General features: G+C 38.4%; 1 protein-coding gene across 1 annotated transcript in view; it reads left to right on the forward strand.

Moving 5' to 3' along the window:
* Window positions 1-24,419, forward strand: part of spred1 (sprouty-related, EVH1 domain containing 1) — a 43,166-nt gene that overhangs the window by 10,107 nt on the left and 8,640 nt on the right. The window contains exons 2-4 of the mRNA XM_015390698.1: window positions 11,216-11,462; window positions 18,432-18,600; window positions 23,557-23,603. Of these exons, the coding sequence (XP_015246184.1) occupies window positions 11,216-11,462; window positions 18,432-18,600; window positions 23,557-23,603 (463 nt within the window). The remainder of the gene's footprint in view (window positions 1-11,215; window positions 11,463-18,431; window positions 18,601-23,556; window positions 23,604-24,419) is intronic.

A 24,419-nucleotide genomic window follows, 5' to 3' on the forward strand; every position in this document is an offset into this window, starting at 1 on the left:
CGGTTTTCATAAATCGTCCCATCCCTAATGTATTGTATATGTACTGTATTTTCACCTGATCTCGAATAATCAAGTTGCTAATAGTAGCTGCAGTAACTGCAAATGCTAAACCCAAGAGTAACGATAATACACAAGATTACTACCTTAGTAAAAGCAGAAAAATACAGTAAAGTACACCTACTCCTAAATGTTTTTTTTTTCCTCAATGTTACTCAAGTAAATGTAACTAGTTACTGCTCACCTGTCTGCTTCACATTTTAAAATCAGGCAGTATCGGTTGCTCTAGTTAAACTACCCTTTTGAAACCATGCTGAGAACGGTTCGAGCACGGTAACCGATATAGCTGCTGAGTGTAAATAGAACGCAACTGAACTGGACCGTGCCAGACACAACCAAACCACGCTAAATCTAGTAATAGTTCAACAGTAGGGCTTGGCATGGTTCAGTTGTGGCTCGGCTCTCTGATAACGAGTGCATTAACAGACCATGTCATCTCCCATTTACAGACTCATTTTATGGTTTTCCGGTGTGTCCGGCTTTGCAGTTCACAGATCTCTTCACCTGTTCACAACACCAACTTCTTTTCAGTCTTTTAACAATAAATGGCATGAAAAGAGTGGGATGATGCCCAGATGGAGACTCTCATTGAAATTTGTGCAGAGGATGCTGTCCAGGCACATAAGTTCCTGAATGTTATAGGCGCAGCCATTTTTGTTTGCGTAATTCCTGCCTTAAGACTAGTTGTATCATGGACCGCCGATAGGAGGCGAGGAACGGTACCAGCGTGATATGCAAATGGTTGTAAGAACCAAGCTCCCTTAGATATAAGGGAAATGGAAACACGTTTTTTCAAATCAACTTCGATGTAGTGAACTTTTACTTACATGATTGATCAGTTGTTTCTGCTGTCCAGGTCTTCCTGGATTTTCGTCTTATTCGCGTAAACGTGGCTGGAAGCAGAATCACCATAACTGACATGTTAATGTAAGAACAACTTCACAGATAGCAATACATTCTTTAAAACTTTACTCCATTACAGATCTGAGGTTAGTGCTTGATTGCATAATCTACTTCATGTTTACTACAACCATGTGTGACGACGTAATGTGTCGACGAAGATGTAGCATAGCAATATTCTTTGTCAATAATTTGAAGAGAAAAAAGCTAATATGGGATGTTTATAAAACTAGCCAACCTCTCATAACAAGCTGATGCACACTACAGTGACTTAAAATACAAAAAAAACAGTTAAATTGTGATGTTATTGTTGAATATCGTGATATCAGTTATAATTTTCCCTTAGTCTATTTTTGTTCATAATATCACCATGATCCCAACACATCCAACGAACTTTAATATCTTATATAATATATATTATAATATCTCTGCGTTAGCAGATAAAAAGAAAAAAATGTTACAGTTTAGCCAGCTGGCCAAGTAGAGCAGAGTTTCAATGAATATGTTTAGAAATTCTAACTAAGCAGTCCTTTGTCATAGCAGTATTGCTTTACTTGAAATTGTGATAATTATTAAGATCGAATATAATGTACAGTGCTTTTGTTAACTGGCCAGATGTTGTGGTTATCTGCTTATGTAACCAGCCAGCAGTCGACTGTTTAACCGACATTCCGTTCCCATTGTAGCTGCATTTGTAGTATTCATGTGTCCTAATGTGTCCTAAATCACAGTTTTGGGTTTTCTGTTTCATGAATGTTGGGTTCTACTTTTCCAAACACTGGATTTTCCTAAAGGAGACTTGTAGTACTTGTTAAATTTAATATAACAGTAGTAATGGTATGATTTTTTTTTTTTTTTTTTTTAAAAACCTTTATGTGCTATCATACCAATAGCCGGATATTATGTAGACTCTTTAAGAACATTTGTGCACACCATCCTTGTTCAAAGTAATTCAAAAGATCACTAGAGAACTAATCGGTTTTGAGGAAACTGTAAAAGGCTGCCCCACTTTCAAATAACAAGTCATAGCCAAAGTAGCTTTTAATGTAGGAATCCAAGTTTTACCTACTCTTTTGGTAATAGCTTATTCTTTCTGCAGATAATCTATGCAATCGGATTGGGATAAGCAGCTTGTGTTTATTTTTGCCAATTATATTGTTACGATCCTTTTTTTTGTTGTTTGTTTTTGCGTCTATTAAATGCCCGGGAGCCGAAGTGATCTAGCGGAGCTTGACTGAGCTTGACAACCTTCCTCAGGTTTTGATTTGAGGAAAAGATGGGGAGGAAAAGGGGTGATGGAGGAAAAAAAAGAAGGCGAGGGGGGCTTTTCTGTTCTTTTCAGATGCTAATGAAAGGACGAATGGTTTTCCAGCTTTTAGCTTGCAAAGTGTGTCTCCCCTACAGCATGCTCCGCTGCCTGGACATTGTGGGAGGACAAAACTCCAGGCCCGGGATCCAATAACGTGAAATTTCAACAGAGAAGCGGCCATTGTATAGAGAAGCAGCCGGGGAGGAACTGTGTGGAGGGGGGTGGGAGGGAGTAAAGGGAGGGCGACTTGGCAAGCAACCAAAGCTACATCCTTTCTCTTTCCCCTTTCCTCCTCCTCCTCTTCTTCTCTCTTCATCCTCTCTTCTTCTCTCCCCTCTTGTCTCCCTCTGCCCTCCAGAACCTTCCAACCCTTCCACCCTCTGTGCTCCTCTTCACCACTCCCCTTTGGGTTGGAAAGCCCAAGGCTGAGATGGGAGCAAAGCATAATTGCATGCTGGAGCCCAGTGAGCCATGGGCCGAAGCAGCAGACAAACGGTCACTTTGTCCACTTAGGGATTGTTGTCCCAGGATCCCCCTTCTCTACCACACACTGGAGTAAGTGGCCTCAGGGCCCATGGCTCCCTGATCTGCACATGCTCCTCCAGCGCCCACCTCTTTTCGCTTCTATACATCTGTATTTATGTTTACCATGGATATATCCACTTGTTTTGGTTGAGAACAGTTTAAGTAGTTTGTGTCTTTTAGTTAGAATATTTTTCTACTTTTTCTTTTAGCCTTTTTTTAATTATTTCTACAGTTGAGTATCATAGATTAATGTTGCTTGATGTTTATATTTTCATTGAAAATAAAACTAGCATGTCTTTTCTATGATTGTTAAAAGTCCATTTGAATACATGCCCAGTTTTTATTTTTTACTCCATATGTTTGTGTCACATTGTGACTATCTACAGTTGCCTCTCCCTGCCGTCTTCTGCTTCAGTCCCTTAGTTTTTGTTCCCCTGCTTTGCTCGGAAATGAAGTCAGTCATCCAGCAGAATAACTTGGAATAATTCAGAATTGGGGACTCCTTTCTTTTATCCCGCCCACTCCCCCCTTTTCTCCTGCATGCCAAGGCCAGCTGATCTGCTTCCGCTCACAATTGTGTGTCCAGTTGACTGTGTGCTCTCAGCAAGGGGGGTGGAGGCCGGCTTTTGTCTCCACTATCCAGCGATGAGTTGTGAATGTGTAAAGTGTCTTGATAGATGCCCTAAAAAGCTCTATGCATTTAACATATAGTTAGAACATTTTGAATTTCAGAATATTCTGAAAGACACTCATTAAACTACTTTAATAAAGAATTGGATGATTTCATATTTAGGTTTGGAAGTTTTTATTTATTTTATAGGGCCACATATCTGTTGTCCAGCTAACTTCCTACCATGCCTCCCCCCATGGGTGTCATGGTTGCTGGCATGTGTGTGATAGGAGGCCTGAAGGGTCAGGCCCTGGTCATTGTACTCTGGTCATGGCTGAGCGACACTACCGCCTGCCTTCTGTTCACCCCAGGGACCCCAGTATGACTGACAGCCCCTTCTGCACCCAGCACCCGCATCCTTTTATTGGTGCCCAAGGAGGGTGTTAAAGTAGAAGCAGCATATCCCAATTACTGCTTCCTGTGGTGCTCCAAAACTCATCTTCTATGGTTTAGCTAAGTTCTTGTGCAAAGTTTGTGTCACTGATGTCATTAGATGTCATCAGAATGGGCGTTTCTTGTGGTTTATTAAAGGGAAGTTTGCTGTGGTTTTGCTGTTTTGTCAGTTTCCCATGACTAAAGGCTGCCAAGCAAGATCTAGGCAGCACATTTAAACCGCCCAGATCATAAAACTAAAAAAAAAAAAAAAAAAAAAAACTTTTAACATTTTTAAAGTCTAAATGTTTGTTTCTGATACCCTTTTTAATTTCCTAATTTATGTACAGTATTAAGGGTTATATCCAGCATCAGTTATCCTTCTTTGACCCACTGATGCCAATCTGAAGTCAAAATTTCATGTAAAGAATTATTTTAATTTTGGGTCACACAAATATGAGGTCATATATTTAAAGTAGGGCTATATAAGATATAACAAATGCATGAGAGAGTATTGACTGTTAAAGTGGAGGGGTTTGCCATTTTAAAATGAACAAAAGGATGTGAGAATTCACATTTTAAAATGCTTGAATGAATTAGCATCATAGACTGTGAGCATCAGCTTCTGCATTTATTCCTTAGAATAAAGTAGCGCTGTAATGGCAATAATTTGGAAATGGTAGCAAAACAGGCGTATGAAAAGAAAACCATAACCAATAACAAAAAATCTTTACACTTGGCCAAATATTGGTGGAAGGATATAATTATCTGTTAACTTTACTACAAAGTAGATGCTTTAAAGTTTCAGGTCAGAGAACGAAACAGAAAAGACTTATTATTATAAATTCTGAGTGAGAAAGTTGAAGTCGTCATCTTGCCAATCCAACCTTCAAATCTAACTGTCTACCTGTTGTCTGTTTAACTTTGTACTTAAGGTTCTTAAAGTTTTCCCACACACACTTCTCCTCTGAGACATTTTTGATGAAACAGAGTTAATTGCACTTGAACAAGCTTTTCCTTTCACTGTTGCTACCTCAGCATCCGTTCTGATTTGTCAATATATACCTTGCCAATCACTGATTTCTTTCTTTCTGGATATATCTAAAACCAAGCCAAGGGCTAATATTGGTACAAAAACATAAATTGAGAAGGAAAACGTAAACGTGTTGTTGCAATTTTGCTGTTATTGCACGTCACAATGATGCAAGTTTTCTTTGACAGCCGTGCAATTTGAAAAATACTGAAAGGATTTAGAGATTTTCAGTTCATGGTCGTTGCATACGCGAGAAAAATGGAGTTGGCCTATATGAGGAAGGCCTTCCACATGTGCAGTGCAACTGCTATTAGTTGTGGTTTTCTTATTGATAGTCCAATGAGGCAACAGTTAAACCTCATCATCAGTGAGATACTGCCATTATAAAAGTGCCCTTGTGGTATGTTTTTTTTTTTTTAAAGAATATACTGCATAATAGTGGTGTGAAAGGAAAATCACATTGCTCTTTGCTTTACGACTATCGCATTATGCACAAAGATCGCATTTCAGTTGTCATGCAAGTTTGTTAACAAACCTTACAAACTATCCAGTTTTTTAGGGGATCACTGCTGTTTTTAACAGTGCCTTAAGCCAAGCTAGCTTGCTGTAGTACCTTCACCCTTTATCTCAGTAGAGCTACAAGTTAAATAACTTTCTTGCTACATCAACAAAAGGTCCCCAAACAGGTGTGGATTGGCTTATTGTAGTGGAAGATTTATTAATTAATTTATTTTTTATTATTTAAAAGACTTTAAAAAAAAACAAAGCTTTAAGAGTACAGTACTGTAGGAAGTGCACACCAGAAATCTGCCCCAATATTGTAGGAATTAGGGACCAGTGGGAGTTTGAAAAAGTCTTATCAGTTCCACTGACTTTAGGTTAAGATATTTTATCCAGAAATATTAGGATTAGATTCGACCCTCAGGGAAAAGGATGAGCAAAAGGTATCAAATTAGGGTTGGGTGTCAAGTCCACTAACCTCAGGGTTGAGTTTCTTCTAGAACTTCCACTATGAATTTTGTGTTTGATAAAAGGCAGCAAAGGACAGTGTCAAAGCAATATTGGAGTGCAAACTAAACCCTGAAATCTTCTCAAGTTTTAAAAAGCTGCAGATTAATAGAACAACAAAAGAATGAAATGAGCAGCAACGACTTACTCTATAGTGTAGTATTCTGAATGAACATCTGACATGCCTGTTTAGAAAAATGCAATTCACTTTAAATAGCTCCTTACACTTTTTACACTTCCTTTGACTTTTTTCAAAGTATTTTATTGATCAGGAAATTTTTAGCTAGTTCTTTCAGTAATACCTTCCACACTGAAGAGAATTATGGTTAATGTAACCTCCTAACACGTGCTGTGATACATACACTGATTATCTGACCGCTTAATACATGGTTTATTACCTAGCTTAAGCTTTATGAACGTGTCGCCTAATATTTCCTGCCATGTTTATGCTCTTTTCAAACTCTCAGGGAAATATACCAGATTTTTCAGTTCCCCATTTCTTTTCTGGCTAGCTGTTTTGCATATTATTAACCAAATGTTATTGTGCAATGTTTTGAATGGTTAGTGACATATTTGTTTCTGTACGAGAATATCTCTATAGTAGTGAGTTTAAATTCTCTGCTAATCTCCAGAAAGTATAAATAACACCAGATTTTGGTGCAAACATTGTTTGTTTCACATAACTTATCCTGCTTAGCTTCTATGTGGTCTATGTTGGTAATGGATAGAACACTGTAGCAGTCAGCTTAATTTTGTGTGGTGAAATTCTTTTTGCCCTTTTTTTTTTTTTTGTAAAATTCTTAATTGATTTATCAATTGGGACTGAAAAGGAACTTTAATAAGGTATTATTTAAAAAGCAACATATTATTTGCAGTAGGATCAGAATTGTGGTTACACAGTTTATCCAAGAGTTAGCAGTCGGTTTTACACAGCTCTAGATAGAAAAGGATTATTTTTTTTTTTTTTTTTTTTTTGGTTATTTACCAGAAAAGCATGATATCAAAGTTGCCTCTTTTTTTTTTCTTCATGTTGAAACAACTGCCGTAGTCAGAATATAATTTTAAAAAGCATGTTTAATGATGACTACAAAGTGTGTGCTGGACATCATTAAATGCTGATTTGTGCACCCAGTTGCTTGAAATGAAGTGAGGTTGTAGAAATAATCGACTTGGGCAAATGAGCACTAAAATAAATTGTTAAAGCCTAAATGAACATCACACAGTGAGGAAAAAAAGAAAACATATATAAGCACTATACATCTGGATTAATACAAACTTTTAACTCTGTGATGCACTGTAGTTCCTACAAACCCAAGGTTTCCCAGACTCCCCTCCTTTCCCTGCCTCACAAGAAGCATTTCTGCCATTGCTCTTTAGCTCAGGTACCGGTTAGTGGAAATAGGAGCGAACTGCACAACGCTGTGATGAATGATGACCTCATTGGGGGAAGAAGTTCATGTTACTCAGATGAGAATGTGTGATGAGTGGATGTGAGAAACACAAAAAGCTGTAGGATTCTGGAAAACTTGATATGCCCTTATATGAACATTATTTTATCCTGAAGGCCACATTTGAATATGTCCCTTAAAAGGCATTTTTTTTATTTTATTTTTTTATTTACTGATTATTTTTATTAAGGTGTTTTGCATTTTGGTCACTTTGATGCCCTTGAGAGTTGTTTATTAACAAAATTAGCAGTTTGATCTCTGGACATTTTACATCACAACACTGGTGCTTAAGGTGAAAGTGTGTAAGAATAACATCCATTTTCATCCCTTATGTTCATTATATGTGAATTGTTGGGGTTTTTTTGTGTTGTGTTGTGTTGTTTTTTTATCATAGGTTTTCAAATTTGGAATTAAGAAAATACTAAAGAACAGTCTTTGTATTCCCTGTAGATTAGCAGGCCCTTTCAGTAACCTACAAAGACTGCCACAGTTCCTATGACCCTTTTCTCCACACACGGAATTGGATTTGTTTAATGAATAAAACAGGCCCCACCATAGTAGTTCAGCTTTCCTGTTATTTACTGATATCTCCTTTTTATAGCAACCTGAATGAATAGCTGACCTGTCTCTATAGAAAATGGAAATACAGTTTACTTTCTGAAAGCCTTTTTGCTTTCCCCTGATTTCATTTCAAATGCTTTGCTCCTTTTAAACAAAGGATTGGTGTCCATCTAAATGTACTATTTGTAGGTCTGGTTGGATTTGGGGTCCTCAATTATTCTTCTTTACCACCTTTTGTACTCAAGTGCAATTTAAAAACAGTAATTTAGTTTCTACATTACTTAGACTTGTTCTTTTAGTTCATTTCAGTATATTACAGTTCAGTTTTATGAATAGATCAGGTCATGTTTGGCACTAAATGCTTATCTCAAATGATTATATTTGATAAACTTTTTTTAGATGCGCCAGTTTACTTTTTGTACTGCTCTAGTGTACTCCTGTATTATTGACCAAATAAACACAATACCCTTTGTTTTAGCTTAAACTTAAGCATTTGTTTGAATAAAGACTAGAAATTGTGAGAATTATATTCATGAACCATAAATGTGCTTTTGTTCTTGGTGCCAACTTGTTTACTGGGTCTTTGGGTTAATGTTGATAAAGAACAAGAACCTTTTTTTTTTTTTTTTGGAAGGCCACTGGTCTCGTTGAGTAAGCTAAGATAAAAAAAAGCTCTGGAACACCATTTTAGTTCATGAAAATCCTCCTACTTGGTTAACTCCTGTGTTGATGTTCTTTACAAACCTTTCGTATTCTGATGTTATCGTTACTTGCTAAACATACCAAAGAGCAGAGTGTCAGAAGAACTCCCCTTACAAACATCTTAAGTTCTTCTCTGCATGCCTGATGATATTCCCTGTCTGCAATGTATTACTAGCTGTCAGCACACCTTGACCTTTGTCACTTCCGATGGCTCGGTGCTCTGGTTACCTCATCAGAGAAACATCTGACTAAAGGTGGAACAACAAGGACAGAAATGGGACAAAGTTTAACTTCATCTGCAGTTTTATTGTAATCATAACATCCTCACAGGTTTAGTTTAGCACTTAGTCCTTTATGGCAGCTGTTGAAAATTTTCATTGGCAAAATCAACCAGTCCTTAGCTCTATTGCAACTAATAGGAAGACCGGAAGCATGGTGTTTGTTCAGAAGTTTTAAGAAATAGTTTAAGACACTTGGTGAAACCTTAAGGGTACAGTTTTTCTTTACTGCTTCAACAATGTTAAAAGTCAGTCAGAGGTAAAGTGTTGCTATTAGGCAAACCTGGTGTTATTTTCAGCATTATTTCCATCAGAATAAGCTCTTGCAGGTAACAAACATAATGGTGTCTGTTTGTTTTTATAAGGATTCTACAGATTTTACAGAAGCTGTATGTACCGGTAAAAATCCCTCCATAAGTATAAACACTTTTGGTTTCTATTATATTGGATTAACAGGAACATACTGCAGGAAAGTCCTGTTCACTTCCATGTGTTTTTAATCTGTTACTGTGTTTATCAACTGTATGGCTTTATGAGAAGTCTTGGATTATAATTGCTGTTTTATTTCATTTTATCATAGATAATTGATATAAATCATTGTTTGAAAAGGGTTATGTTGTGATTTAAAGGAATGAGGGGAGAATGGTATGCTGTCTAGGTTTGAAAACCTCTGCCTGAGCTGTAAGGTTGGATTTTAGCTGTTACCAGAGACTAAACTTGACCACATGGTCAGTCACCCTTTGGCTGGGGTTAAAGATACACTGATAGCTTTAGACGGCTATTAGCCTGTTATGTGAAATGACACAATAAATGCACGGAAACTATTGCTGTTGTTTTCCCTTTATTTTCCAACTCATTCCTGAAACTATTATCTATAATGTTCAAATTAAACAAAAAAAAAAAAAAAACTAGGCAAATTCGCTTTAAGAGGTTATAGGTTAACATATTCTTGATGTAAAGGGAAAAACAAACTTTCTGGTAAAGCTATGAGCTTGAATTTCCTTTTGGAAAATCAGCAAGTCTCTTTTTAGGTAAAGCCTGTGACTTATTAACCAACCCTGTTAAGAATTTTGTTAGTCTATTAGTTTGTAAAACATTGTTTTATCATCTTATGAGGCATGGATCATAGTTCATCTAATTGTCTTTGTTTACACCTTTGGTGTCTGCCAGTGTGAATACTTTGAAGCAAACCCTGGTCTGGATTAAACAACCGAACTGAAAGCCTTGTTTATGATTTAGTCCCGTGCTGGTGTAAATGCAAACTGACCTGATCTAGCGCTACTACCAGAAACGTATGCCTTTTCTGGACCAACTGAGCCACCCTCACAGGGCCTGCAATGATAGTTAAAGTAGTTATACCCGATTGACCATTTTTTGCGTAACATGGCGGGATGCTAGGCTAGCAGAGTATCTTGTCTAATTTGGCTTACAACAAGAATTTCCGGAATTCCTGAAATCAGATACGAAACATCCAATAAACCTGTTTTGAATGAGCTGTTGACACAATGATTTTGCAGCTGTAACAGTGTCCAGAACATCTGTTAGTTTTCCTTCATTTCCAGGTCCATTATCTGTCCTTTCTGTGTCCTTTATATCCATTTGAGAATTGATTTTTACACTCGCAGGTTTGTTCACGGGTTATACTTAACTTACAAAAAGTACTACGTGAAATGGAACTGTAAGAAATTGATAAAAAATAAAAACTATAGGCCACTTTTGGTTGCAGACTAGCAGACTGAAGGACTTTTAGTATGAATGCACTCTCTTGGAGAAACCTGATTGAAATTTAGAAATATTTGGGTGCAATAACATGACAAGCATGTCTAACCAGAATGGGACTTCACATTCTGTGTTGAAATCTGCAGAAAGTTGCTTATATAACATAATTTGCCCACTGGGCTCTACTTAAGCGCCTCCTGTGAAGTATTTTCAGGTTTAAAGTTTGACTCGGAAATCTTGCTGTAGAAAAACATATTTTATTACTTTGCTATGTTTTTACTGTTTGTTCTAAAAGCAATACACCATTGCATATGCTAACTGTAACGGTACTCTGGTACATCATATTAGATTTGATTTAACTTTTCCCCATTTTTTTTAGTTTTTTTTTTTTTTTTTATGATGAATTAGTCAGTCCTAAACATTTGCCTTTGTTGTCGATATCCAAGCATATACTCCAACCCTTTTGTGTTCCTAAGGTTCAATGCTATGAATTTAATTGAACATTTCTTTCAGTAGCACTATGTTTGTAAACTGTTATTCAGACAGCTGCATTTCATGTTAGCGAATACTCTGTTAATTTGCTTTTGATTTTTGTGTATAATTTAGCTAATTATATCCCATCTTCTCGTGCAGTGACAGTTATGCGCGTGTGAGAGCAGTGGTCATGACTCGGGATGACTCCAGCGGTGGGTGGCTTCCCTTGGCCGGCGGAGGACTTAGCTATGTCACCGTCTATAAGCTCAGCCGGGCAGAAGACAACAACAGCACCCACAGTGGGAGTAGCGGAGGAAGTGGCAGCAACCTAAGCCCCTGTAGTCCCAGTCCGAGTCCCACTGCTGTGGAGTTCCACATTAGAGGCGAAAGACTCAAAGATAAACTGGTAAGAAAGCTCCCATTCTACAAACTGAATCAATTAGTTGGACTATTGTGCTTTAATTGGGCTTTAATGGTGCAGTATTTGTGCAAAAGCTTAAATTTCCTTTGTGTTTTGTATCATCAACACTTTTTGAAGTTATGAAAGTCTTGAAGCCCCGTTTACTTCCTGTAAAAAATAATAATTAACATCAATATGTTTCTCTTTGTCTACATTAAAGGGTTTATTTAATAGCACACAATAGATTGATTAAAATTTCGACCATTGGGAAAGTCTAAAGTGTACAAAACCATGGTCACTGAAGTGAAGCCAATTTATCTTTACCATTGACTGAGGCTAAAACCAACAACAATGTCCCTAATCCACCAGAAAGTCTGTATTGGCTAACCAAGACGAAGTCTGAGGAAGAAATATCTGTGAAAGGAGTTGATGCTAGATGTTAAACCAAAGAACGAAGGAACAAGCTTTTGGGAGCGGCAGTTATTTAAGGTTTGTGGATAGTATAATAAATAAATATATAATTTAATCATTGGCAAAAATACACATGCATCCATATTGTTTTTGAGGTAACACAAATGTTAAACATCTGGAATCGCCATTTCAAACTGTACCTAAACCCATAAAAGAAGTGCCCATACCAATAATTTATCTTTTTAAATGAAATCGACCAATCCATCCCACAACGAGTAGTTAAAGATCGAGGCTACAAAGTGGGTCCTCCAGTCTCTGATGACTCGGGAGAACTTAACTTGTATTAGTGTACTGAGTTCATGTATTTGACCCTGTATGGATTAGATAAACTTCAAACACATCTCCCTATTGCTTTCTAATTGTGCTCCCAGTTCATGTTTAAAATTTAATTGATGTTGGAGATCTATTCCACTTGAGCTAAGGAGCATTAGAATAAATTATTAAAATTTTTTCTTACAGGCACTACAGATTAGTATAATTATTTTAAAATGTTTATCTCTTTGATGCACGGTAGTTCATACAAAATCCAATGTTTCCCAGACTCCCCTCCTTTCTCTGCCTCACAGGAAGTGTTTCTGCCTTTGCTCTTTAGCTCAGGTACCGGTAAGTGGAAATAGGAGCAAACTGCACGACGCTGTGATGAATGATGACCTCATTGGGGGAGAAGTTCATGTTACTCAGATGAGAATGTGGGATGAAGGGATGTAGGAAACATAAAAAACTGTAGGATTCTGAAAAAACTTGATATGCCCTTAAAATCAAATTTTTGTCCTGAATGCCACATTTGAATGTCAATGAAAGGCATCACTAATTACCTTTATTAAAGTGTACATTTCTTTGCTACTGATAACCCTTTCAGGCACACCAGAGATCACAGGAACCAGCCAGAGCTACATTTTGCATTCAGCAATGGTGCATTAAATGTAGTTATGTAAGAATAACATGTATTTGCATTGCCTAATTTATTTATTTGTAAATTGTTTTGCTTTTTACCCCCCCCACACACACACACACACACACACACACACATTGACAGTTGATTATTGTAACATATACAGATTCAACCCCCTTTTTCAACACTGCCAAACAATAACGCCTAACTTGAAGGTTGTGTTATTTATACCCTGCAGCATTACATGCGTTGTCACATTTTCTATACAGTGTAGATGCAAGCCAGATCTGGTAGATCAGCTTAGAATATCTTTGGTCTGTGGTAATATGAATGTAAATCTGTTTGTCTGAGAAAGGTTTGAAGGCAGATCACAGAGGAGGCCACCAAGATGCACAGAATCTGGCAATCCCAGACTATTCGACATTAGAGATTTGTTACACAGGCGCCTGAATCAACGCTTTCATCTTTATTGACTGAACTCATTTACACTCGTTTTATGTCTTTGACTTGTTTGTGTTTTGCACGTTGCTATCCAAGCCCGCGAGTGGCACAGGGAAAAGGGTGTGACTAGAATGATGTTTTTCAGACGTGGTGTAGACGTTGTTCAGAGACCCCAACAACTACACTGGGATGTGGTTAAACACCCCCCCGATTACAGCCAGGGTCACCAGCCACAACAAACACGCCACCACATGTAGGTCCATAGGGATGCCACCCAGTGCCGGGGTGTTGGCTTCAACCTCAGTGCTGCCATGACTCCAAGAAAACGGCAAACCACATTCTAATGTCAGCCAGTATGAGGAAGAAAACACTTTATATCAGTGCTTGTTGCCATATAATTTCTTATGCCGTTTAAAAAGAAGCACTGGTGGTTTTTCATTGCGAGTTAAACAATACCACCTATATTCAAATTGAATGAATGATTCTCAAACTAAAGAAGTAAAGAAGACCTTAATGCCTGAAATACAACCTGGTTTTCTTAGTTTACCACTGAGCCATTGTCTTGCAGAAGTGTCTTGAAGAGTGTCTAAAGATTCTTTCAGTTTGTGAAGGGAAAGGAAATGTTTATGTGGTTATTGAAAATATGTTTGCAAATTAAAATCTGAGAACTGTCATATGCATCTTCATTCAGCCCAAGGGGCTCTGTAGGAGCACCTTTCACTCCCATGACTACAACAATTATTTTGCGGTATGTCTCTACCAGCTTATGGATGTCTATGTAGCACGTATATACAAGTCTTAACAAAGACTAGATTTATTTTATGTGTGAATAATTTTAAAATGTGGGTTTCCTACCAATTAGGTTCTTGTTCTTAACCTGGGAACTAGAGCTGGTTCATAACTGGGACTATCAATTAACCCGTTTTTTCCACCACATGGGAGCCACATCACCATCATCAATCCCTAACTAGTTTAATGCTGAATCCCCCCAAACACCCCCCCACCCCCCGTATTATCATGTGTTTTGTGAAAGACTGCAATGCATGGAGATGATTTAACCACACATGGTTAATCCCTTTAAGTAGATATCCTAAAAAACACTCTTTAAACAACCAGAGGTACATTGGAACAGTCCTGATCTATTATCTCTTGTCTTTTAAACTGAAGTTAAATACAGATACTAGAGTCAAATTCAGTAATACATCCTTGTGATTTGAAAAGAACATCAGATATAAATCAGAAAATATGAGTTTGGATTTAGGGAAAAACATTGTCTATTTGGGGTGCAGTGAACTTGTTTCCGATGGGGGATAAATTGTTTTAACTGTGTATAATTTAGCTAAGTTAATATGTTGATGTGACATTGCATTATTGAAGCACAGCGTTTAGATAAGGACTCACAAAATATATACGCTGTATGATTTTTTTTTTTTTTTTTTTGCCCTTTTCAGTTGTGCAAGAATTTTTTTGATATGCAGTTTGAGCAGGTACATCGCATCAGAGCGTCGGGCCGTACAGTGTAAGAACAAACATCTGAGCTCTGAACTTTAAAACCCGGCAGATTCGTCATACAGTTTGATCTGTAGCTGAGTGCAAAAAATGAAAATATTGCACAGTGTACGCCAGGCTTAACATAAGGGGTCCCTCACTCTTTCTGTTTGTCTGTAAATGTCTATCCCAGTCCCAAGTCTTTAGCATCCCACTGGTTTCCCCCCATCCCTGCTCTGTATTCCTCTCCATCATCTTCTCCAACCTCCTTAACTGCATAATGCTGCCACCACCTACCCTGTAGTGGGTAACGTGTTCAGGGTGTTGGATTAGAAGTGGGCCTCATGTAATCTGCTAACAGATTTCCCCACCTGAGCTGCAAATCTCTAAAATCCCCTTAAAGTGACGATCAGCTACTTGTCTGGTTCCTTAGATGATATAGCATCTTTCTCCTTCTTGTTATATTTATGCATTGAGGGCTGTGGTTTTAAGACGTTCAGGATTCTGAATACTTTCCAAGGAAATCTGATTCAAATCAGTTTTCCGGTCTGCATTAAGCAGAAATTGTTCATCTGCAGCAACTGGAGTCAGCAGATGAGAAATATTTGTGAGGCGTTTTGCAAGCTGTTATCAGGTAATTGAGGATGTGTAAGATGAGAGGAATCCAAAAAAGAAAAGCTTATGATAAAAGAGCAGGAAGTGGAGGTGGAGCCACAAAAATGGGAGACGAGAGGGGGAAAAAAAGGTGGAGGGGTTTTGTCTATAAGCGCAGTGATGCGGAACAGAGTGTGCTGATGATGACTCAGCTGGCTCTCCATATAGCCACCAATCACTCGCCGAGTTCCTCCCTTCTCCTCTGCCTCCTCTCCCTCTCTTTCTCTCACTTTGATGCTTTGCCTCTCTTAAAACTACCGATCTAATTGGTGGATGTTAACTGGCCGTTCCAGCGCTTGGATTATAATAAATCTCTGACTAAGCTCTTAGCTCCGTCACCTAGCCTTTCACCATGGGTAGCCAATCGAGCTGTTAATGTAGTGTTGTCTAGAATAGCTGTTTCTCAATACATCATTTGGTGGGACTGTTTTTACTTGTATAAAGAGCATAAATTTCAACATTCAGTTTTATTGTTGAAAAATGAAAATAAAAAACACATATTTTGTCACTTTGTGGATCACTATTTAATTATTCTCTGATTTCTTACATCTTAACTTTATCCCTCACCTCGTTTGACACATCCTGTTTGTTTCTTCTGTCTCCTTTTTTGGAAAGGTGGCCCCTCCTCCTTTGCTGTTTTCTTTAAGCACTTTGTGGAATGTGGTGTTAAGTGTCATCCTGCCTTGCAACTGTGATACTCCTTCCTCTGTCAGGCGTTGCTGTGACGCTCACCTTACCTGCTCTGGCTCCATTCAGTCTCGCCTCTACAGTCACCACCCTCCAGAGGCACTATGCGCACCCCATCCTCTCCACATCTCCATCCATCTCATCTTCCCTCTATTCATTTAACTCTGGCAATACCACACAAGCATGACCCTTAGCCCTTCAATTCTACTTTGAGAAAGGTTTGGGAACATTATGGTATTTTTCACAACGCAGTTCCAACAGATTGGATAATGTGTCCCACTCTATCCTGATATTCATCATCATCATCATCATCATCATCATCATCATCATCATCATCTTGCAACTGTATCAGCCTCCTCGAACAAGGCACCTGCAGTTTAAAACCAGTGTTATTTTAATCACACTAGCTTCAGTGTTTGTGCATTCTCACACATTGTATCAGCACAAACACACCCTAACACTCACACTCGGTTAGGTCACCTCTTGTGCATGTCTGTAAAAACCTCACTGAGCGTAATGGCCGTCTCTCATTTCATTTAATCTGCCCAGAGGAAGGCCAGCAGGCGGCCCAGTAGCCCTGATTAATAATAGGCTTTGGAAGCACAGCCTCCTTTCTGCCCTGCTCTTGGGGCTTCCCACACACACCTAATCCTCCTGCTGCTTTAGCTCTTCAATTTTTTACTATGACCAAGATGAGATGAAATGATTATGGTGTTGTAACATTAACTTGGCTGCAGTCACTCCATCTTCTCAATAGATGAACTTCAAACTGCTGGGGTGATATAACTAAAAATGCTGAAATGGTAACTTTTTATGGTAAATGGTAAAAAGCCTGTACTTGCATAGCTCTTTTTCAAGTCAGGGGACTTGACCAAAGCACTTTAAACTACATTCAGTCATTCACCTATTCATGCACACATTCAAACACTGATTGGGGCAAATTACATTGTAGCCACAGCTGCCCTGGGGCTCACTGACAGAACCAAGGCTGCCGTACACTGGCACCACTGAGCCCTCTGACCACCATCAGGGGACAATGCAGGTGAAGTGTTTTGCCCAAGGACACGACATTAAAATATGGAGCCAGGGCCTAAAACGTCAACCCTTCGATTTCACGGCATCGGATGAACCTCTGAATGTCTTGATAGAAGGAACTGACCTGAGGGAAATGGGAAGTTTTTTATTCCTAGAGTATTTCAGAGTTGAGAATATGCAAAAACAGTATATAAATTGACACATTTTGTCTGGATTAAAGACATGAGATATTTTATTATTTAAGGTTGGATGTTTGTCAGAAGTCTTAACCAGTTAAGCCATGTGGCTAAGGATTGTGCAACCAGTGTACAGGTCCAGGTCTCATGTTACTTTGCTCTCATTCTTGTTTAAATGGCTTTTTTTAACTACTAGAAATCAAATTTAATAATCTTCCTCAAAGACCTTCAGCAAGCAGCGCTACATCATCCTTTTAGCCTGGCCAAATCAGTCGCCTTCTAAGTTTCAGAGCTTCCAAGAGCATGGTAACTCTGCTTTAAAATCATTGCTGAACGAAGTGCATTATGCTTTTAGGCAAAGGATTGATCATTTTCATTAAGCATTGTTTACAGGGAGTATCTTGTTGTCCATGTTCAAAGTTTGAACAGAATGCATGTTTTCTTCTGAAAGGACAAAACATACATGCAAACATGCGCCTCATTTTTTCTGATATTCTTTACATATATACTTCTGCTGCTCATTTGTGTTGTATTACCTGTTCAAAATAAAATTGTTTAGGTTTTATTTTTGTTCTCTGATAATTCTGATTTATGGACCATTGGTGCTTCATATGATATTGGTGAGATTCTCATAACAGCTTGGTGAAACCGCTGGGACTAAATGATCCAAACACAGATAAAACTTAGAAACCTCACCATTAATTCAAGTCTAAAGGAGGTCTACTTTAGCATCATTCAAAATGGCCCTTCCTAGTCAAGCGCCAGCCAAATGGCAGCCTAGTCCCCTGTGACTCCCAGCAAAATCCCCTCCATCTTTCAGCCACTGGCCTTTTCCTGGGTGTGTTTTTTTTTTTTTTTTTACTCTGACTCCACCCTGGAGCCCTGGTCAGACTTCACTGAATTACAGGGCCTGACCAGGAGATGACACGTTTTAGACAAATTATGACAGATTATTTTAGTACCAAGATTGATGTTTAAAAAGGAATTGTAGGGGACCAGCCAAGGGCCAATCAAGGGAAGTGGGAACATTTTGAATGGCTATTATTGTACATGTAACCTCAATGTTGCAGTCAGGTCCATCTCACATGTATGTTTTGTTGACGGGTAAACTGTGTGTGTGTGTGTCTCCAGGTGGTTCTGGAATGTGTTCTGCAGAGAGACTTGGTTTACAATAAGGTCACCCCCATCTTCCACCACTGGAGAATCAAGGACAAGAAGTTTGGGCTGACATTCCAGAGCCCCGCTGATGCTCGGGCCTTTGACAGGGGAGTACGCCGGGCCATCGAGGACATTAAACAAGGTGTGGGCGTGTTACTATGCTGTCTGTTTGGCTTTTGTCCATGTTTCAGAGCAAGTTAAACCAGAAGAGTCAGCATTACCTCAGCTTAACATACCTTACCTGAAAAATACATATCAACACTTTTTGTTAAAAGCATCTGAATTATTTGCAGAATTTTCCTTCCTTACCTTAACTAGAAATTCACAGGTTAGTTTATATTTCACAACAGTATTAAGGCAAAACTTTGTTCTGACCTTGTGCTATTTAATGGCAAACCTAGCTGCTGTTTTGGAACGGATGTTGGTTAGCCTCGATGATGCCACCTTTATGCCGCTTGTTCACTGAACCCAAACATGATCCTTCTTTTGGGATCCTATCAGTTCCACTTGCCCTGATAATGTTGCTACTTCCTGCTCTGGTAGTGCAGGACTTCGCACAGAGCATCAGTCCTAAAGGGCGAGCAAAGACTTAAAGCTTGATAGGTAAAACTTACAGAACAGATGACTCTCTGGGAGGGGGTTCAAACTTCAATCAGAAGAAACCTTATATTTGTTTAGGTATTAGGAGCAGCCAGACTTGCCTTTGGTTTGCTGTAGTAGTGAGTGTTTTTTGAGTCGTGATGGACTTGAGTTGCCAGCTTTTGGTCCTGATAAGCAATATTTTTATCTGCACAGAGCCAAAGGTTCCAAAGTCATCCAATTAGCTGGAGACTTGCTAACTCAGCAATCTGCTGCACAGTATTGTTACATAAGAGGTGAGCTGGCTAGCTGGGAAGATATCTTTTTTTTTTTTTTTCTGTCTGTTAACTCCCCAGATACTCTGGAACTGTAGGGACAATAGACCTGGAACAGTACATTGTATAATAAAGGCTTATCACTGCATGGCATCAGTCTCTTCTTACCCATAATTCCTTATCTGAGACTTGGAACGTCTGGGCCCAAGTCCAGGCACTTTCTAGGTGGAAGGTAATTTTTATGCCACACTGGGCTTACTGTATTTCCTGCTGGTGGAGATACAGCACAGTTTAATATGTAAAATAAAACTTCTAAAATCCATCCTATATTTTGGTAAGAGATTTTAAATAAGTCATTCTATATATATTTATTTAAGTAACTTTTAATTTGTGTCTCATTTTTGATTCCTAGCTTCTTCATAGTGATTTCATGTGATAAACAAGCACAAAGTATCTGATACTTGTGAAATCAAAAGAAATAAGTGGATTTATTTATTTATTTTTCTCCAAATGAAAATCTAAAAAGTGTGTTGTACTTTTATTATTCAGATAGAGCTTTATTCAACCAATTAACATTCTCTGGCTCCGGGAACCATGCTTTAAGTGTGGTCAGATTAGATAGTGTCTGCATATTTCAGATTTTGCCACAGACCGTCATTTAGTTTTGTGTCTGGACTTTGACCAGACATTTCTAAAAACACGATGTCTTCCTCCCAAACAATGTTGTCTGTTTTATTGAAATTGTTTGTGACCCCTGTTAGGTGTTTAATCTAGGATTGTTTTGTATTTACCGACAGTCACTTTCCCAGCGTCAAGCTCCCAGAAGACATCCCCACAGTATGATGCTGCCAACACTATGTTTCACTAAGGGAGTGGTTATAAGAGTTGTTCTGTGTTAGTTTTCCACCTAACTGTTTTTCATGAAAGCCATAAGGATCAACTTTAAAATCATCTGACTAGACGACCCTTCTCCCTCATGCTTGCTATGACCCCCCCATGGGTTGGAGCAACACGGGACTTTTTCTAGCAGTCTCTTAATGACTGCTTTCTTCTTGTCATTCCATGAAGATCAACGTAGTTGAATACACAACTTCCAGTTATTCCTGTCAATAGGTTCTTCAATTTAAGCAATTGATCCCTGCAGCTCCTTCAGAGTTACCGTGGGCCCCTTAGCTGCTTCTCCAATTCTTGCCCAGCCGATCATTTTAAGTCAGAAATTCATGTATTAATGGGTCTGATGTTGTGCCATTCCTTTCTTTTTTTAAAAAAATATTTTTTTTATCCCACAACCTGTCTGGTGTCGTGCTTGATTTTCACTCATTTTCACTACGAAGCCTTTAAGGTCTTCACAGAAAAGCTGGATTTATCCTGAGATCAGATTGCTTGGAGGAAGACTGTTCAGTTATCAGGTTCCTTCTAAATGCAGTTTAATATAGCGGATTTTATTAAGGGATGACAAAAAGGAACGGGGTCTAATGCACAACATTGATTGAACTTTTTGATCCTTCACAGCTAGGTCCTAATATAGCTATATCTATCCCAGAACATACCCTTAAGGTTGTTTTTTAGTGTAAAATGGGAGACAAATTAGTAGATTAGCTAAAGCTGCTTCATGTGTGAAGGTTTTCCCTTGAATATCAGGAAAAGGGGTGTTCATTGGATTCTGCCTAAGTGTTTGCACTTGTCCCTCCCCCTGCCACCCTTTGCCTTTTGTCTGTTTTCGTCTCGGGCTTGGCACCCTCTGTATTCTGGCAGTGTTGTGTAATGCCTCAGCTCTGTGCAGGCAGACGAGTTTGTCTGTATTCCTGTTGCATGGCTGTACTGCTGGACCACTGTGCGTGTGTTTGCGCAGTAAGAACGAATATGTTTTCGCCTGCGCGTGTGCACACGTGTGCATATCAGTCTTGCAGTCTTCTGTTGCCAAGGCAACGGTGGGCACATGGCTCAGGCAGCTTTGCGCCCTAGCACTGCCAGAGTCGTGCTGCAGGAGGCCTCTCTTTCTCTCTCTCTCCCTCTCTCTCTTAGAAGCGGAGAAATGCACGCACACGCACACAAAGCCTTTCTCCATGTGACTCAGAGATGGATGGACAGAGCGACTGAGAGACACACCATGTCTCACACAGTCCCAGTAAAATGTTCTATCCTGACGGAGACGACATTAACATGTTTCCTACTTCTCATCCCAAGTACAGACAACTGCTGCCGCTTTAAATTAGGTGTCTAATTAATTAGTTTTAATTAAATGAGACAACGTTTTATAAGATTCACTGGCTGCCTAAGGTACAGTAAACTATTTCCTCTGGAACATGCAGGGAATAGACTGGGAACCATAGACTGGGAACAGCCTTCTTCCCCCCCCCCTACTCAAATCATGTTTACTTGTTTATTTTCTTTAAAGATTTAGTATATAAAGGCACATGTCACAGATTTTCCCTAAAGGCTTTGCTGGCATTTTGCTGCTTCCACTGCCAGCTGAGGGATCTTGGTTTTTAATCTGTGATTAGACAAAATAACCACACTACAGGAAGTCTGATTTCCTGGGAAGTAACTTGGATGATTTTTGTTTGTTTCTTTTTTTTAAGTGGCAAACAGAAGCACGTTTGTTTATTTCAGTCTTGTGGTCGAAAATGACGTGATTCGGAGTTACGACTTCCCACTTCCAAAGTACAATTAAAAACATAATTTACTGGACGGTGCAGTGGGGAGAGACCCAGTATAAATGGTTTCATTTACAGTCAGTAACAGATAAACCTTCCACACAGGGGACATTATAACTGTGAAATTTCCCTTTAAGGTTCTATTGAACTTTATGAATACAGTACTTCTAATATGGTCATGTGTGTGTAGGTGCTCCAAGAGGGTTATAGGTATAGGACAAATCAATTCGGCATAAATAAAGACATAAATTCATACCTATCCTCATACTTGTGGTTTCAGTCTAATTCAAAGCTGATCGACATTGATGTTAAGCTAGAAACGGATATTTTCTATTTAAAATAATTATTTATTCTTACAAATAAAAGTGACCTTACAGATATCTTTTTATTACTTCCTCAAGTTTTGGAGGTGCACATGGTGTACAGGATAACAGTATGAGAAAGCCCAGTTTACAATAATAACTGATTTTTGTAAGATTTTTGTAGGACAGTCCTGCCAGTGTTAAACTAAGAAACATGATGGATATATTTGAAATCAATGCTTCAAACTAATTCCTTTTGAAACAACATTAAAAAAAAATCTAAAGAAATTAGTAAAATTAAGAGAATTTTTAACCTCAATAAGTCAGGTTCAACCTTGTGTACATTTTCCAGAAGCCTTTCTAGAGGTGCCATCAAGGGAGAAAGAAAATAACATCTGTACCAGCATAAACTCAAAAGCTACTCAGAGAAATAAGACATCCTGCTGCTCAATGAAGAAGCTAATATCTGAAATGTTTGATCAAACTTAACGTTGTTAGAGATGAAATAGAAAGAAATCTTTGCTTCTAAGTCTGTTTTGTATTTTACCATTTATTTTTTTTCACACCATTACGTGTTTTTCCAGTTTCAGTCAGGAAAACAAATTTCATTTGAAAAGGCTTGGTTTATATCTTATACTGCACAAGAAAAAAAATTACTTTTCACCTTCCTTACAAAGTTTAAACATTAAGCGAACCTTTACTCAGATTTTTTTTTTATTATTTTTTTAAGATCAGAGTTTTTTCTTAATTTGCCATCATAACACAGATCACATGGTGCTTAAGACACCGTCTGCCCACCATCAGCTCAGAGGCCGTTTTGGATTTAAAAATGGTTTTCAGTGTTTTAGGGTCACTTACTTTTGGCTCGTGCATATTTCATTAACTTCTGTGTTCCCCTCACGTTAACACAAGGCAGCTTTCATTTCCCCATTAGGCGGCAGGCAAAGGAAACCAGAAGCCCTGACCTTTTCTGGCCTGACAAGGATCCGTTGTTTAAAAAAAAAAAAAAAAAAAGCTTTGGGCATGCTAACCAGGGGGACACTCTATGAAACAGAAAAATATATCAGTTTTACTGAGAACTCAGATGCAGGCTTAACATTGTTTTCTTGTCATGCTTTGTTTTGGTTTTAGAAAAATTATTGTGTTAGTGGACAGGGTTCCTTATTTTTTTGCCCTCTAGTCGTGAAGTTTACATTAAAGCTACAAGTTCGTCCTCAAAAATAATTCATATTTATTGAATATTTTTATGTTTGAGTGACTAACTTCTCCCCTCCCTTCTTTCCAGTGTGTAGTCCATTTGGTGAAGGGGACACTCCTGAGGATGGACTACCGGTGAGTTACAGAACCTTCAGTGCAATTAAAGCTCCTGCATTTGTTTTAATTCAAATAGAAATAGAAAACCTCTCATGGCAAGAAGCTGAGAGCCAGTTCAGAGCAAAAACACAGCGTTGAGATTTAGATCTTAAAATCCCAAACCTATACATCATGAGGGATGCCTTGTGACCAACCTTTGAATGTAAATAACAAGACTTTTGGTACAATTCGATTTATTTTTCAAGGCAAAAACCAGGTCAGCCTCTGTCATGTGACTATCTGTTGACTTTCCATACAAGTGGTTCTGAAAGCACCACCGAAGAAGCAGCAGGCAGCAAGCATAGCGTTCATATATAATGATTGACAGTCACCTGTTCTGCTTACGATTGTTCATATCAGTTTTTCAAATATAGCTGTCAAAAGATGGACAGTTCTTGAAATGTTTTTTTTTTTTTTTTTTTTTTTTTTTTAGAGCTGGATTATATTTTTTAGATGTAATTAACTAAAGAAGAGCCAAAGTCAGTTTCTTGTTTTACTTCATTGATTTCCATGTTTCTCTTTTTAGAACAAGTTTTCTCTGTTTTTTCAGATCATCTATAGTTTCAGAAATTATCTCTGGCTTTGATTCGGCTTGGTGCATAAAAGTTTTTTTTTTGTGTTTTTTTTTTTTTTTTCATAAAATGGAGCAGAAGAGTATAGAAATGAAGTAACGCTCTGTTTCTGCTCTTGTGGTAAAGTTCCTCTTGAAGGAATAGACTCGAACATACAGGAAATCCAGTGGCACCACTGTTGCCAGGCAGCGGGACGGTGGGGGGGTGCTTTTGGAAACTGGTA

The sequence above is a fragment of the Cyprinodon variegatus genome, unplaced genomic scaffold (genome assembly GCF_000732505.1).
Source record: "Cyprinodon variegatus isolate N-32 unplaced genomic scaffold, C_variegatus-1.0 Scaffold21, whole genome shotgun sequence".
NCBI classification, from domain to species: domain Eukaryota; kingdom Metazoa; phylum Chordata; class Actinopteri; order Cyprinodontiformes; family Cyprinodontidae; genus Cyprinodon; species Cyprinodon variegatus.